The sequence below is a fragment of the Theobroma umbraticum genome, unplaced genomic scaffold, assembly GCF_002168275.2.
Source record: "Theobroma umbraticum cultivar Fairchild unplaced genomic scaffold, ASM216827v3 scaffold_67.0, whole genome shotgun sequence".
NCBI lineage: Eukaryota > Viridiplantae > Streptophyta > Magnoliopsida > Malvales > Malvaceae > Theobroma > Theobroma umbraticum.
In genome coordinates, this window is record NW_018397262.1 from 2,636,045 (window position 1) to 2,651,290 (window position 15,246).

At 33.5% G+C, this 15,246-nt stretch overlaps 2 protein-coding genes and 1 pseudogene across 5 annotated transcripts; all 3 read left to right on the forward strand.

The window, feature by feature from the left end:
- Positions 1-4,782: 4,782 nt before the first annotated feature.
- On the forward strand, positions 4,783-5,130 carry LOC110419616 (large ribosomal subunit protein eL30 pseudogene; annotated as a pseudogene).
- A 622-nt stretch (positions 5,131-5,752) lies between these two features.
- Positions 5,753-12,597, forward strand: LOC110419995 (uncharacterized). 4 transcript variants are annotated; one of them, XM_021433135.1, is made up of 9 exons: positions 5,753-5,879; positions 5,985-6,084; positions 6,323-6,506; positions 7,439-7,511; positions 7,606-7,785; positions 9,385-9,479; positions 9,715-9,803; positions 9,906-10,079; positions 12,080-12,597. In XM_021433135.1, the coding sequence occupies exons 1-9, from the start codon at positions 5,837-5,839 to the stop codon at positions 12,252-12,254; spliced, it is 1,113 nt and encodes a 370-aa protein (XP_021288810.1). In that variant the 5' UTR covers positions 5,753-5,836; the 3' UTR covers positions 12,255-12,597. The 4 variants fall into 4 exon arrangements, with proteins under 4 accessions (XP_021288810.1, XP_089640102.1, XP_021288809.1 ...); XM_089783976.1 differs by lacking the exon at positions 12,080-12,597 and having other exon boundaries at positions 9,906-10,083; XM_021433134.1 differs by lacking the exon at positions 5,753-5,879 and having other exon boundaries at positions 5,927-6,084.
- A 618-nt stretch (positions 12,598-13,215) lies between these two features.
- Positions 13,216-14,949, forward strand: PSBR (photosystem II subunit R). The gene is made up of 5 exons (XM_021433137.2): positions 13,216-13,448; positions 13,548-13,606; positions 13,989-14,044; positions 14,542-14,594; positions 14,714-14,949. Exons 1-5 carry the CDS (start codon positions 13,295-13,297, stop codon positions 14,806-14,808), a joined length of 417 nt encoding a protein of 138 aa, XP_021288812.1. The 5' UTR covers positions 13,216-13,294; the 3' UTR covers positions 14,809-14,949.
- The last annotated feature ends 297 nt before the right edge of the window (positions 14,950-15,246 follow it).

Below are 15,246 nucleotides of genomic sequence, written 5' to 3' on the forward strand. Positions count from 1 at the left end.
TTTTTTATTTTTAGAAAAATAAGAAACCAATTAACTTTTGGACTTGTACTAGTCTTCAAAATTCGAAAAGAAAGTTGCATGGGTGGCACATGTTTCATGTGTTAATTATAAGTTAAACAAAATATGGTGACAGTATAATATACCTTAAGATAAGGCTGAAAAAGAAAAATGCTAATCACTACTTATTGGCATTGTTACCACAACTATATATGTTATATGTTCAGTGAGAGGATGCACAGTGCATTGATTACATACATACAAATATATATATATATATTGTATGCAATGCAAAAATATATCTGTATATATACTCACACATTATTTACATTTTTTATGTAATGTTAAAATTAATAATAAATTAGATATACTTAAAATAATAGGCATATTCTCGTGTATGAATATTTGAACATGCCTCGTCTGCCACTCTATATCAACTCTTGAGAGTTTGGCAATCATGTACAAGAAACATAGCCTTTAAGCAACTTATGGTATGTTTCACTTTAGTAATTCTCCTTGTGTGGGTAACTATAAATAAACAATCACCAAAGATATTTGTGATGATACATGATGCAATTAAAATGACACTAACAAGTGTACTAATCGTTTAGGTAATAATAATCGTTTAAGTAATAATAATCGTTTAAGTAATAAAGAGATAAGAAAAATATCGTTTCCAACAAAGATTGATAAAAATATACAATTAAAACGATCAAACCAATAATGTTATTTGAGAAATTGAATATGAGAGGATATGGTGAATTAAATCTACTAAAGACTAAACAAAAATCAGCAACTAACAAAATTAAACATGGGTGTAGAATATCAAGAAAAATCCTATGAAAAGCAATGTTAGAGGTTCGGTTTCACCTACATCTATATAGCCAAGAGAATCAACAGAACAAGTTTCAAACCTTACAATTCATGAGATGGTAGAATTCCCTAATGTCTTAATTATCCATATTTTTAGTTTTATTTTTGTTTTAACATGATAAAATTGATTGAACTAAATGAGCTTCGAAACTGAAAGATATTTTTGAGTATGAAGAAAATCCTCAAAGAATCATTAAAGCTGAACTTAATAGAATTTGAACATAGTTTGAATATTGATGATCATGCTCTTAATATACTAGCCCAAGGATCAAGTTTTCAAAATTTAATATACTAGCCCAAGGATCAAGTTTTCAAAAGAAATGACTTCATTCTTAAATGAAAAGGAAACGAAATATATTTATTTGATTATAGGAAAAAGTGATTCTAGAGAAGAAGAAGTCAATTCTCAAGTAAAGATCAAAAATGAAGAATTGATTTTGAGAAAAAAAATATTGATTTTTGGAAGACAGAAGCTATAAACCTTGTAAAGAGCTAACATCTAAAAGACAAAGAATTAATTCTGGAGAGACAGAATGCAGAATAAGAAAGGCGAAAAAGAAAGAATTGATTTTACAAGGAAAAGAAGTCAGTTCTTGAAGCACCAAAAGTACAACTCAGAAATTTAGTGATTAAGAAAGGCATGGCACAACTGGACAAAAGTGGAGCGGTAAAATTCAACCTTGAATGCAAATTTTGGCACAAATCCACAGTGAAGAACCAACATCTTGAGGCAAAAGAATTAATTTTTCAAGATTGCAAAAGTGCCACCTTTACACCCAATTATAGAAAACTGACACCTAAGAATAGAAGAATCAATTCTTCAAAGACAGAAAACTACAAACTTTACAAAGAATTGACAACTCAACTATAAAGAATCGGTTCTACAGAAGTGATAGATTTTTGCAAGCTAAGTAGAACATACAAGAAATGATTCAAAACTTACTCCAACCGGGTAGAAAATCTAAAAGGCTATAATTATCCATCTTAAGGACATTAAAGCAAGAAGAAAAAAGGATTTTGAAAGATTTTGAATCATCTTTGAAGAGGAAAGAGCGAAAAAATGAGAAAAACAACTGAGACCAAAAAGTTCCCACCTTTGAGCAAGCAAAGAGCCTAAAGTTCATATCTTTATCATTTAGCTTTCTTAAGCTTAGACCGTTCTTGATCATTCTTATTTTTGTGAAAGCTCACACCTTTTTGAACCGAGACTTCTTCATCAACTTTTCTAGAGGTCTTTAGTTTGTGGTTCACTAAAATCCACGGTTGTATTGATTACACCTCCAAGCAAAAGGTAGAGGGGTTTTACTTGATTCTTTAAAAGGCTTTTTCTTGTGTAAAGGTTATGCTTTAACCTAAAAAAGGCAATGTTTTGGTAAATGTTGCACCTGATCTTGGAAAAAACAAGTTGTGGAGGTTACACTTGATATTGCAAAAGGCATATTATAAAGGTTATGGCTGATCATGTTGAAAAGGCAAACTGATAGTAGATTCAAACTCTTTGTGCTATCAAGGAAGATGACGTAGGCATTGGAAAGCTGAACCTTTACTAATGTTCTTCTACCTCTTGACCTTTGAAATTGAATCCCATATTCTTATGCTCCTTTTGATATAATGTTAACTCTATAATATGGAGTTATTTAGGCTTAATTTCGATAATAATTTAGCGTGGTTCTCGCAGTAATGCATAGAAATTAGTATTATTTAATTATTTTAAATTAATTATTTTAAGTGAGTCAATCTAATCTTAGTTAATTTTATGCTTAATTTGTTGTTAATATGGTTAAGATAAGTTGTTATTGATTTATGCATGTTTTTGTAAGTGTTTGATGAAGAAAGAGTTTTAATGGAAAAAAGAGAGCAATTTTGAGGTGTAAACTTTCACTGTATATGCTTCTGTATTTTAGCCATAACTTTCTCTACAGAGCTCCAAATGAAGCAATTCTTAAACCATTGGAAAGATAAGAGAAAAATCTATAACTTTTAATTTTATTACTTAACCTAGATCAGCCTAGAATGTGGTCAAAATCTTATCGAAGTTGAGCATTGCAACAGACTTAGAGTAATTATGATTTGTATTTTTTAATTATTTAAATTTTTATTTGTGTTTTTTAATATTTATTTTTTAATATTTTTAATTTCTATTTTTATTAAATATTAATAATTTAATATTAAATTATTAATATAAATTTATATTTTTTCTTTATTTTCATCTTTTCATTTTTTTTCATTTTCTTCTTTTCTTTCCTTTTCTTATATTTTTCATCATATTTTTCATCGACTATTGGATACCTAGCTAGCGATGTTGAAGTGCTAATTTACTAGATCTGGTCGTTCGAACATTAATCTAACATTTGCTGCGATTAGATCTGGTTGTTGAAACGTCAATCTGCCTAGTGGTGTCACTAGAGTTGACGTTGCTTATGACCAAATCGATACTCCAATAGTCAGATCTAATCGCAACAAGCGTTAGATCAGTGCTCCAACAATTGGATCTGCTTGCAACTAGTGCCAGATCGGTGTTCCAATGGCTAGATCTGGTCACAACTAGCTCTAGATCAGTGCTCTAATGGTCAAATCTGGTGGCAACCAACACTGAATTGGGGCTCCAATGGCCAGATCTGGCTGCAACCAATGATAAATTAGTACTCCAAAGGCAAGATCTAGCCACAACCAATGTTGGATTGGCTTTCCAATGGCCAGATTAGGCCACAACTAGTGCTAGATTGATCATCCAACAGCCAAATCTGGTCACAACTAGTGCTAAATTAACGTTCCAACAACCAAATCTAGGCACAACCAGTGCCAGATCGGGGCTCCAATGGTCAAATTGGTTGCAATTAGCGTCGAATTAGTGCTCCAAAGGTCAGATCTGGTCACAACCAATGCTAAATTAACATTCCAACAATCAGATTTAACTGCAACCAATGCTGAATTGGCACTCCAAAATCACTATGGTTTCTCTTATGGTCGATGGTGGAGAACTTGGTGATGATAACCGCGAATGACAGAAATGGCTATGGAGGAGGACAGTTGTTAATTGCTTAGAAAAAGAAGAGGTCAGAGGTAAATTAAGAAAAGAGAAAAAAAAAGAAAATGAGAGAAAAAACCCCTTTTATAAGGTTATGGTTGTCATTATTTCTATTAAATAGGGCACATTTTCGTCCAATGATATTTTATCATATTTCAGTAGCTCTGGAATGGCTAATATCCAGGTTTTAGGATAAATCTAACAAAACCCTTACTTTGCCATGGATTCCATATTAGTAAGAAAGGAAGTAGGTTTTGGGAATATAAACATGGGCGTTCTACCACTTATCAAACATATCTTTTGGATTGGAAACGTGGGCTTATAATTATAAGTTTACTTAAATTTTATTTTCAAGGTTTAAAACTACATAAGATTGGACTTAAGTTTCAGCCTGTGATAAATGGTATCAGAGTAAACTCAAATCTTTATTAATGTAAGCCCTTATAAGAGATGTAAAAGTTGAGATAGATCCAAACTAATATAAGAGTCTCTCTTTTCTATAGGTAAAGAGCTAGTGTAACGAGGGCATTGCCAATTGAGTGGGGTAGAATGTAAATCTCACATCCCTAAGAAATAGGGTGGGTCTTAGAAATATAAACATAGATTTTCAATCACTTATCAAACATGTTTTTTTGATTGAAAATGAATACTCATGATTTATAGACTTACTTAAACTCTATTTTCAGAGTTTAACGCTGTGCAAGATTTGACTTAAGTTCTGGCTCGTAACATACTTTACGTTTTAAATTTTTATAGATCTCATAATTTGATAATATATAATTAATTATATTAAAAATATATAAAATTAGTGGTAAACTATTTGTAGTTTCCACAGTCACTCCCCTCCCCCCACCCCCTGGCTACGAAGCTCCCCTCCGACGACAATGGTTGCTGCTAAGAAGACCAAAAAGACCCATGAGAGCATTAACAACAGTTTGGCTCTTGTTATGAAGAGTGGCCAATATACTTTGGGTTACAAAACTGTCCTCAAATCTCTCATAACCAACAAAGGGAAGTTGATTATCATTGCTAACAACTACCCTCCTCTTAGGAAGTCGGAGATTTGAGCATTATGCCATGTTGTCCATGGTTGGAGTTCACCATTACAATGGAAACAACGTAGACTTGGGCACTGCATGCAGCAAATATTTCAGAGTGTGCTACCTTAGCATTATTGAACCTGGTGATATGATATTAGTAAGAGCCTGTGCGGTGATCACTATACTACATAGGATCGCCCTAAGTTTTGTTCAGATTTAGTTTCTATTTCTTGGGTATTTGGAAACATTAATCTCAAAAGAGAGCTTCTTTTGAAATTCAGAACTTTGTTTGTAGCGCATCTGGGTGTTTAACGTGAGTCGGTGATGTTATTGTACCATGTACTACGGATTTTGTGAATGTATTTCTTTTAAGATCATTACTTTTTGCTATATTTTTTTGTTCTTCTAAAATAATAATAATATATAAAAATTAAAATAATTAATAAAATATCTATATAATCTCATATTTCTAATAAATATCTATTTTCTTTCGTTTTTCATTTTTTATTAATTTTTATTAATTATTTTATTTTTTATTAAAATATATAAAAATTACAATAATTAATAAAATAATATATTTTCTCATCTCAATCATTATGTGCCTAATAACTCAATTATTTCTTTTTATTCTCAATCAACTAACCATAATATGTATTTAATGATTTACAACTATTATTTATTTTTCTCTATATAAAATTAATTATTTTTTTAATTTATAATATTTACTTATGAATTTTTTTTCTCTTATTTTCTATTTCTTTCTTAATTTTAATAAAAAAAATCTTATTTTCTTAATTAAAAAGATCTTCTGCTAATAATTAGCGTGACCTATAAAAAAAAAAACACCCACACCCACACAACTCAAGCAATGCGCAAATCATTACAACAGTGAGACGGGATGCAAAACGCTGTCACCAAGGTTGCTGTTGTGGGAAGCGGAAGTATAAAAACGATAACCCACCTTTTCTCATCTCTATATATTCTATATTCACAATTAATGGTTGTTTTTCCTTCCTTTTTTAACATTAAGAGTTTTAAATTGACAGTTTCAGGAGCTGTTTGTGCGACCACTCTGGCAAGGAATGGAATTTCTGTGACCCTTTTTGACTCTGCTAGAGGTCCGGGTGGCCGCATGTCTCAAAGAAGGTTCCTTTTATTATTCTTCTTTTTTTTTTGTTTCAAATTCTTTGTCAAAATTTGACTACCCATCTTTATATTTTTATTATTTGCTGGTTGTTTGAGAGCAAAAAGGATTTTTTAATACTTTAATTTCAATAGTTTAAAGGATTTACCAAGAAAAGAAGAAAAAGTTGATAGTTGGGTGGATTTTTGTTGCTATTATAATATTTACAATTGGTATTGGTTGGAAAAACTTTGAAATTAGAGAGATAACTGAAGATGGGAAAGAGCTGTTGTTCGACCATGGTGCTCCTTATTTTACAGTAACGAATCCTGATGTGCTGAGTGTTGTGGCTGAGTGGGAATCAAGTGGCCTTGTTGCTGAGTGGAAAATAAATTTGGGGTCTTTTGATTGTTTCTCCAACAAATTTGTCAACTTTGAACACCAGGTTCTTACAACTATTATTATAATAGATACACGTGTCCATGACTCTGTAGATTAAAGTAGTATATTTTTATTTGCTCTTTTAGTCCACTGCCTTTTACTAGTATTTGTTTATTTGCATGATTATGTGTTTTAACTTGTTTATGAGGGCAGTGATGTTTTGAATTTCTTGAAATAAAGTTATAGCAGTCTGTTTGATTTGAAACAGCCTGAAACATATTTTTCTTCCTTTTAAAGCTATATATGATGTTAATGATCCTTGATATAGCTGCTTCTGAAGTGCTTGCAGCCCCAGGAACAGAGATATTATATCTAGAAGGTGTGCTGCTTGCAGTTTTTTTTTTTTTTGTGTGTGTTCTTCCTATCTACCTATTGGGCTGGTCTGGGTTTCTTTTATTTAACCATTCATCAGCTTAGGACATTACGATTGTCTTAGTTTTTCAACTCAAAAGTCAGTGCATCTATGTAAACTGTTGCACAATTTGTCAGTGTCCAGCTCTGTTATTGTATTGTAGACAATTTTTTCTGTACAGATTTCTAATTGGTTTGTTTTAAAAACTGGTGATAGTCTATTCATTTGCAAGGACTCTATTGTTTTGCTATTATTTCTTAAGCTCTTTGGTCGATACACTACAGACTCTTTTCCTTGTGGTGTATGTTCAAGTAAGAAAATGAAGGGGGCACCATTCGATTCAGTCTTCTGTCTTTTGCTATATAGGGCTATAATTTAATGCCAACTAAAAAGTGTTTGCATAATAAAACTAAATATTTTTTTTAAGCCTTGTTGTAATCAAATTTGTTCATGCACATTTATTTCAATAGATGGAAAAGCTAAATGTGCGGGTCTCATTGCATTTATCACCAAGGAAATTGTACGCATCCATTATGTTTTCTTTCTCAACTGGTACTAATTTTCCTGAACTAATTCTCCTTTAGGAAAGACGAAGCAAGAAATATGTTGGTGTGCCTGGAATGAATTCCATTTGCAAAACATTATGCCATGAGCCTGGTGTGTAGCAAGATGACTGCTTTATTTTTGAATTACTCATCAAGGTTGGGTAGACATCTAAATTTCTTTGCTTTCTACTTTATCTGTTCTTCAGGAGTAGAAAGTAAATTTAATGTGGGTGTCGGGAAGTTTGAATGGTTAGAGAACGAGAATTTATGGTTGTTGACGGGTTTGGATGGACAGAATCTTGGTCATTTTAAGGGAGTGGTTGCATCAGACAAAAACATTGTTTCCCCAAGGTTTACAGAAATAACAGGACAATTACCCCCTCTTGGTATGAAAGTTTATCTTTGGATGTTTGTTAGTTCCTTCTTGCAAATCTGCATGTGCGTGCTACTTCATCGTTTAGATATCCTTTATGATTTATAGGACTGTTTTAGGAAGACAGTCTGTCTGATGCTTCGGCAGTATTGTGGCTATTGTCACTGCACTATATGTCTTATTGCTTGGCAATTTTGATAAGCCTGTCTAGCTGACAGACCAGACAATTTTAATCTTCTATAAGGTAGCCCTGGGTAGACCTGTTACAAAGGCATATGATATGCATATTATGCTTTATCTCCCATCTTTTGCTCTGGACCTTTCAGATGACTCTGTTCTATTCACTTTCTATCTTCTTTTAATTCTTGGTAGTTTTTGGAACAAATTAGCAAATCATCATTATTAGGGTTTAGATGCCAGCCATCAATTATGGTTTAAATGAACAATACTGCAATAAATGTTTTTGTAGGTGAGTTATTTCATAGTTACTCTCACCCATCAAAGGTCCATTTACGTGCTTTGCTTTTATATTTTTTTAATCAGTGTTTATATGGGTTGCTTGAGGTCGTGTTTTTTCTTTGGTAAGCTTAATTATTTGTTCTCCCCTATTCTAAATTTGATTTTCTCTCTCTAGTTTTAGCTTTTACATATGTTGTTCCTTTTCATTTCTTTCCTTCTATAAAAGCATGATACAAACCAGAGTATAGTTTACATATACTCATTGGCAGAATTGCATACAGAAAAAAAATGATGACCCTCCTAAGCATCCTAAAACCCATGCCCAAGTGGCTAAAATGTAAACAACTGTTTCTCATATCAAGTATTGGAGCCCATTTGCTAGATTGAAATCTGAGAACAGTTAGATCTAGAGAATCAATCTCAGCCACTGGATTTATCTAAAAATAATGAGTGACGTGGGTATGATCTCTGTACTTGGCTTGTGGTGGGTTTTGCTGCTGATGGTAAGTTGGTTACAAATAAAGTGGCTGAAGATTGATAGTTGTATTACTGTGAAATGATTAGAGTTTGATGCAATATAGTTGCTGGAACCTGGCCATTGAGTTGCTTGAAATTCAGGGCAGAAACATATTTTCCTTCAAATAAAATAATTGCAGGGTCTATGTGGCAGAAATAGATCATAATGGAATTTTAGGGCTTAACTCTAAGAAAGCAGATTTTACTTGAATTGCATAAGAGAGGAAGAAAATAGGTTAAACTCAAATGACATGTTTGTTGTTCTATAAACTGTATCCTGTTGATGCAACTCAAAAGTTCTCCAAGACCTTAGCAAGTAAACTCTACCAATCTGTAGGTACAAAAATATATAGGCATATACTTACTGATCCAAATTAGACCTAGTAATCTAGGAGGGAAATGTGAAGTGAATTCATTGCATCTATGTGATAAGGAAGTGTATCCTTCACATTAAGTAGCCTCCAAAGTTCATTTAATATATTCTTGTAACTGTGTAAACTTCGGATCTATTTTCTACCAAATCAACAGTTTAGGCATCTTCTTTTATTATTTTTTAAGGAAAATAGAGAGCAAAGAAAATGGCATATGTTATTGACAAGTTGTTTTCCTCACTATCAGTCTGCTGTATTCCATGCAGACTTGAGTTTGGCTCCAGAGTTGGTGAAACTGCAAAATATTCCTGTTAATCCTTGTTTTGCTCTAATGCTAGCATTCACCGATCCTTTACCTATGGTGAGATATCATCCAACTCGAAAATAAGAGCTTTATTCTGCAAAATTAATGTGGCTGGTTGATCCAAATTGCTTATTTGTTTAAATCCCCTCCCCCCTTTTTTTGTTTCTACTTCCTTTTGCTTCTAGATACATTTTCTTATTAATTTCTTATTTATTTATATTTTTTCCTGTGCCCATTTATTTTGTGATTGACCAATGTGCTCTTGACATCTTATTGAAGTTTGATCATTCAGGTACCAGCAAAGGGCTTCTCGTTCACCAATTCTAAGGTTTTAAGCTGGGCTTACTGTGAAAGCAGCAAGCCAGGGCGTTCTTCCACAAGGTACATTTTTGTATATTGCATACTGACCCAATTTCTGAGCCAAGCAATTAAAGTCCCTTTTTTTTGGGGCATTCTTACCTTGCTTGCTTCTTAAATGCACAGTGAACGATGGGTATTGCATTCAACAATGGAGTATGCAAAGGATGTGATTGCTCAAACTGGCCTTCAGAAACCTTCAAGAGAAACATTATCAAAAGTGGGCAATGAAATGCTCCAAGAATTTCTAGGCACAGGTCTCAGTATTCCGCAACCATTTTTCAAGAAAGCTCATAGATGGTGAGTCTATAAATTAAAGTCATTAATTCAATTACAGAAGCAGCAGTTTGTTATCATTTTGTTTAGTGAGTAAAGCTATAAATCGTCTTTTCTCTTCTGTGTGAAAACAAGATTAAACCTTGCAATGTGTTTAGTCCCAGACAGATGCAGTGGTAACTGATTAAGATTACTTTGCATTTGTATAGAATGTGGCCTGGTGTTTCTCTTCTAGCTGATTCTCAGGACAATTGTTGGCTTAATATTACAACTGATTAAGAACATTTTAGATGGAAAAAAAAAGAAGAAGAAGAAACTAGAAGAAGAAATGATGGAGACCGGAAAGGAGATGTTTGAAATAAGGATCTTAGCTTGTAATTTTGTTTTATTTTATGAGTTAAATTGTCATCTTTATATAGATTTAGGTAATTTTTTGTGTTGAATCGTCATCTTTATGTAGATTTATATTTTTTCGTTCCATGTTATGAGTTCAATTGTCATGTTTGAAATAAAGACTAATCTAATAATAATCCTGCTGATTTCAGCTGATGAGCTTGTTTTTAGTGTATTTAAATGTTAAATATTGTAGTTGTGACTGTCTTAACGAATAAATGACACTTGTTCTTAAATAAGTTGTACTAGCATTCAAGTTCAGATAAATTTTTGTTGGCCTCTGTTAGCTGATGGAGGATGCTGGCAGCAACCATCAAAGGTGTTTGAAAGGCCTGCTAAGCTGGTTTTAATGTCCAAGCCTTAATTTGGATGATGTCCTATGATGGGAAGCTTAGTTATGAGCTTGAATAGGCTGTCATTAGTTGACATTGAGTTTTACTTGTATGTATCTTTGAGTTAAGAAGTAGTAGGATTTATTTTAGTCTTTTTTTTATGTCCTATGAGTCGTTTGGAATTAATCTTGCTAGTTTCCTATATAGTGTCCGAGTCATCAATAAAGGCTCAGTTTTGCCCAAGTGGTTAACAAGCAGTTGTACTCTGTGTTTGTGTCAAGTAAAGCAAGCTATCAACCTTAAATGTGACGCTTGGAGAACCTAGAGAAAAGCTAAGAATTCTGTGTCTTTTTTCTTTCTTCTCCAATTTCTGGAACTCAACTTAAAATTTCTTATCTGTAAGCAATTATTTTAATTCCATATGACCCTAAATACCTCCTTTTCCAAGGACCAATCATAACTAAATCAATTCGCTATTAAAATTCAAGTCTAGGATCCAAAGCACATTCCTTGGGTGCTGTTCACAAAACTGGATAGCATTCAAGGAATCAGCTAAACACCTGGTTTGTCTGTACAGTCTAAACCCTGTATGAGTCCTTTGCGCACCAGAAGTATTATCTATATTAATCTCCATCCATTTTTCCCTCGAATAACCCTAGGAAATAACTTTCAAAATACTTAACAGCATTCTGTCCTGCATCACTGGTTCAGCTCTGGATAGCATTTTCATCTTTCATGTTAATATCATTTTTCAACAACAAAATTCATACTTTCTGGGATGCATATTGCAGCTGCTCTGCATCATCACACTCTGTCAGAAATGGGGTCTATAAATTCTCTTACGTGCTCGATATTTCTACTGTATTCCTTTCTTTGTTTGTTGTCTGTTTTGTTAGTTACTTCAGACTTGGTTGCTGTTTTTCAGCCTGTTTCTTTTTCTTTTTCTTCTCATTGTCAAACTAACCTGCTTTGATTTGGTTACAGATTTACATATATGAAATGCTTTGAAAGTCATCGTTTTCTTTTAATATGCTTAAATGCAATAACCCACAAGTGTAGCAATCATCCTGACCTCGGTCTCTCTCTGTCGGTCTGTTCCTCTGTACTTCTCATATGATATGGAAACAAGTTACAGAATAAGAATATTTTTCTTTCATTTACGACGAGGATGTTTTTATCTCATTATGTCATGTTCCACAAAATTTATAAACAAAGTATGAGCTCATCATGTCCTGTTGTCTTACATTCTCTTGGTGACTGATGTACAACATTTTAATTGCCTTGTGGTCTATTTTCTAGGGGAAGTGCCTTCCCGGCTGCAAGCATAGCAAAAGATGAGAAATGCCTGTGGGATGAGAAGAAAAGACTGGCCATCTGTGGAGACTTCTGCGTTAGTCCAAATGTTGAAGGTGCAATCGTCAGCGGCTTGGCTGCAGCTTCAAAGCTGAAAGGCATGCTTAGGAGCCTATTCTGATTGTGCAGACTGCTTTCCATTCATGTTGGCTGCAACTGCTAGTCCATGTTATAATAATGATCGAGCAAACCGGATTTGGTTCTTCCAAAGAAAAATAAGTTTTCAATTGCAATAAGCTCAACTCAATGTTGAGCATGCAGGTTGGAATTATTACTATTTTATAATTTTACCTTAAATGTCTATCTTTTTTTTTAATGATTATTATAGCATATTCAATTGTTGAATTTTGTAAAGGTTAATTTCACGTTCTATGTTGTATTTTGTTTTACTTGGATTGATCCAACCCTCAAACTTTTTATTTTCATATTGATTTATTAAAAATTAGAACAGTTATCAGAACAAATCTTGGGCAGTAATGATGTCATTGATAATGGTAGATTTTTATTGAAGTGGGAGGATGTCATAGTCTCAGAGAGAATCATGGGAATCTCACATTGAAGAGATATGCTTCTAGGGAGTAAAGTTTAAAAAAATATTTACAAATCTTACATTGATTATATAGAATAGTGATATTGATCATTTAAGAGTTTACACTAGTTTCAATCTAGGAAATGGTTTTTATGGGCATTTAGTGGATATGATATGATAGCTAGGGACGTTAATGGGTGTTTAAATTCTTTAAATATTTGATTAAATTATTATTCGTTAAATATTTGATTAAAATAAATTTAAAATTACATATAGGATAATCTATTCCATTGACGAATAGGGGTGATTGAATAATTTAAAGATTTGCAAGGACAAATATGCAAATAATAAAAGCAAGTCCAGGTGGCAACAAATGAAGATGGGTATGGGGCTGTGAAGATTGTGTTGGAGAGCAGGAGGAGCTGGGATTCCTGATAACGTCTTGTCAGTTTGCAAACATAATATCCAGATAAGAGCCACATATGCATCTCCACGTGTCAAAATGACAGTCACTGCCTTGAGAATTTCCACGCTATTATCTGTTATTTACGTAGGCAAACGCAGGAACAAATCCCACATTTGGTGAGGTGAGTGTGAGAAGCAGAAGCATTTCCTAATAGCAATACTCAGAAATGGCAGCCTCAGTTATGGCTTCTTCAGTCAACCTCAAACCTTGTTTCAGTGTTGGGAAATCAGGTGTGAGAGGCGTCCCTTCCCTTGCCAGGGCTCCTTCTTCTTTCAAGGTTGAAGCCAAGGGTGGCAAGATCAAGACTGACAAGCCTTATGGTCAGTATCAATCTCTAATTTCTTCTAATTACCCTTTTTACCTCAAGTATGCTTGAAATTTTATAAAACTTTTAACGATGAATTTGCATGGTTTCACAGGAATCAATGGTGGCATGAGCTTGAGGGGTGGTGTTGATGCCTCTGGAAGGAAGGGCAAGGTTGGTATGTTGTTGCTTTTTTGTCTCTTCTTCTAATTGGATCTTTTCCTTCTTGTTCAGCAGCCAAACTCCTTACCATTTTCTTTCTTTTACCTCCTTTTAGCTTGATGTAATACAAATTGACAACATTCTTCTCATTCATACATTTGTGCCCAAAAAGAAGAGCAAAAGCCTATGAATAAGTTTTGATTCTTGTCAAAAAAAAAAGAAGGGTGGAATCTCTTTTTAAATTTCCTTTATAGTAATTATTTAAATGGTCTCTTAATTGTTATTATTAGGCAAAAATCAACAACTAATCCCCTTCAACTTTAGTATAAAAAGGTTGAAGAGTCTTGTTTAATTTGCACTTTTTTATACAATTCAGTCTTGAAATTGGATGTAGGGAAAGGGTGTTTACCAATTTGTTGACAAGTATGGTGCTAACGTGGATGGGTACAGGTATGATCTTCTGTTTTTAATTCAATAATAATGCTTATGCTTGTCATAATTCAAACATATAAATTTTAGTGTATATGGGATCTGAATATGTAGGGTAGAAGATGTAGGCTCTTTCATTCATATGAAGGAGAGGCCAATCTCGAGTGTTTATATAAGCTATAAGACTTGAACTAGTATTAAATTGGCCCAACTGTTCTCAGGTTCACTTCACTAACTCAAGTTTTGAAGTGAAATGTGTGCAACTCTTTGCTAAAACAAAACATTTATGTCTCCTACCAACATTGCTAAACTATAACCATTTAAATGGTCGCAACAATAACATTAATTTGGTCTGTTGCTTGCCTTGTATTGCTAAGTAAACAGTTGACATATTTCTTTCCAGAGTTTCCAATGTCTGGGTTCAACCATTGCGTATGAATTGTTTAAAGATATGCTTAACTACTGAAATGTTGTTGCCATGGAAGTCCTAATATCTTTTCCTGATGATTGTAACGCAGCCCTATCTTTGACACCAGGGACTGGTCTCCCTCCGGTGATGTTTATGTTGGCGGTATGTAGCCTTAGACACCATAAATTCAGTTGCAAGCCTGTAATCCCATTATTCAAAGTATTGCCATACTTTTAAAAACCAATATTGGAACTAATTATGTGATTTAAACACCGTTGCAGGTAATACCGGTCTGGCAATCTGGGCAGTCACCCTTGCCGGCATACTTGCCGGCGGTGCTCTTCTAGTTTACAACACAAGTGCTTTGGTACAGTAGATTTCTCTATTTTAATCGGTGTTGTATTATAGCCTGTCCGATCTAGTTGTTCAAATCAAAATACCTTGAAGGACTACTTTGCATTATCTATATGTATAACGTTTTTCCTTGGATTGAATTGAGGTCTAGTATTAGCTTTTACTGTGCTTTGTGCTGCATTTTTCAGTTCTTTTCCCTACCAAAAAATAAATAAATAAATAAATAATAAAAGATCATTGAGAGAAACCACTGATATTATCGTTGCAGAAGGTAATGGTGAAAACCTAGAGTAGATAAGTTGCTCATCCTTCCAGGCCATGGAAGAAGGTCATTATGGCCAAAGATAATCAAAGGGTCTTGCCAATGATTGGTGATGGTTTCAGAAAGATGGCAAAGTCATAAGCTCCTACCGTAAAGTGGGAAAACTATGCAGCAACAAATAAGATCGCAACACAACCA

Excerpts from the sequence above, each read along its gene's own strand:
- PSBR (XM_021433137.2), top strand. The coding sequence starts at position 13,295 with ATGGCAGCCTCAGTTATGGCTTCTTCAGTCAACCTCAAACCTTGTTTC. Across the intron at positions 13,607-13,988 it reads CCTCTGGAAGGAAGGGCAAG|GGAAAGGGTGTTTACCAATT; the intron begins GTTGGTATGTTG and ends AATTGGATGTAG. Across the intron at positions 14,595-14,713 it reads CGGTGATGTTTATGTTGGCG|GTAATACCGGTCTGGCAATC; the intron begins GTATGTAGCCTT and ends ACACCGTTGCAG.
- LOC110419995 (XM_021433134.1), top strand. The coding sequence starts at position 5,936 with ATGGTTGTTTTTCCTTCCTTTTTTAACATTAAGAGTTTTAAATTGACA. Across the intron at positions 7,512-7,605 it reads AACATTATGCCATGAGCCTG|GAGTAGAAAGTAAATTTAAT; the intron begins GTGTGTAGCAAG and ends TCTGTTCTTCAG. Across the intron at positions 9,804-9,905 it reads CCAGGGCGTTCTTCCACAAG|TGAACGATGGGTATTGCATT; the intron begins GTACATTTTTGT and ends TTAAATGCACAG.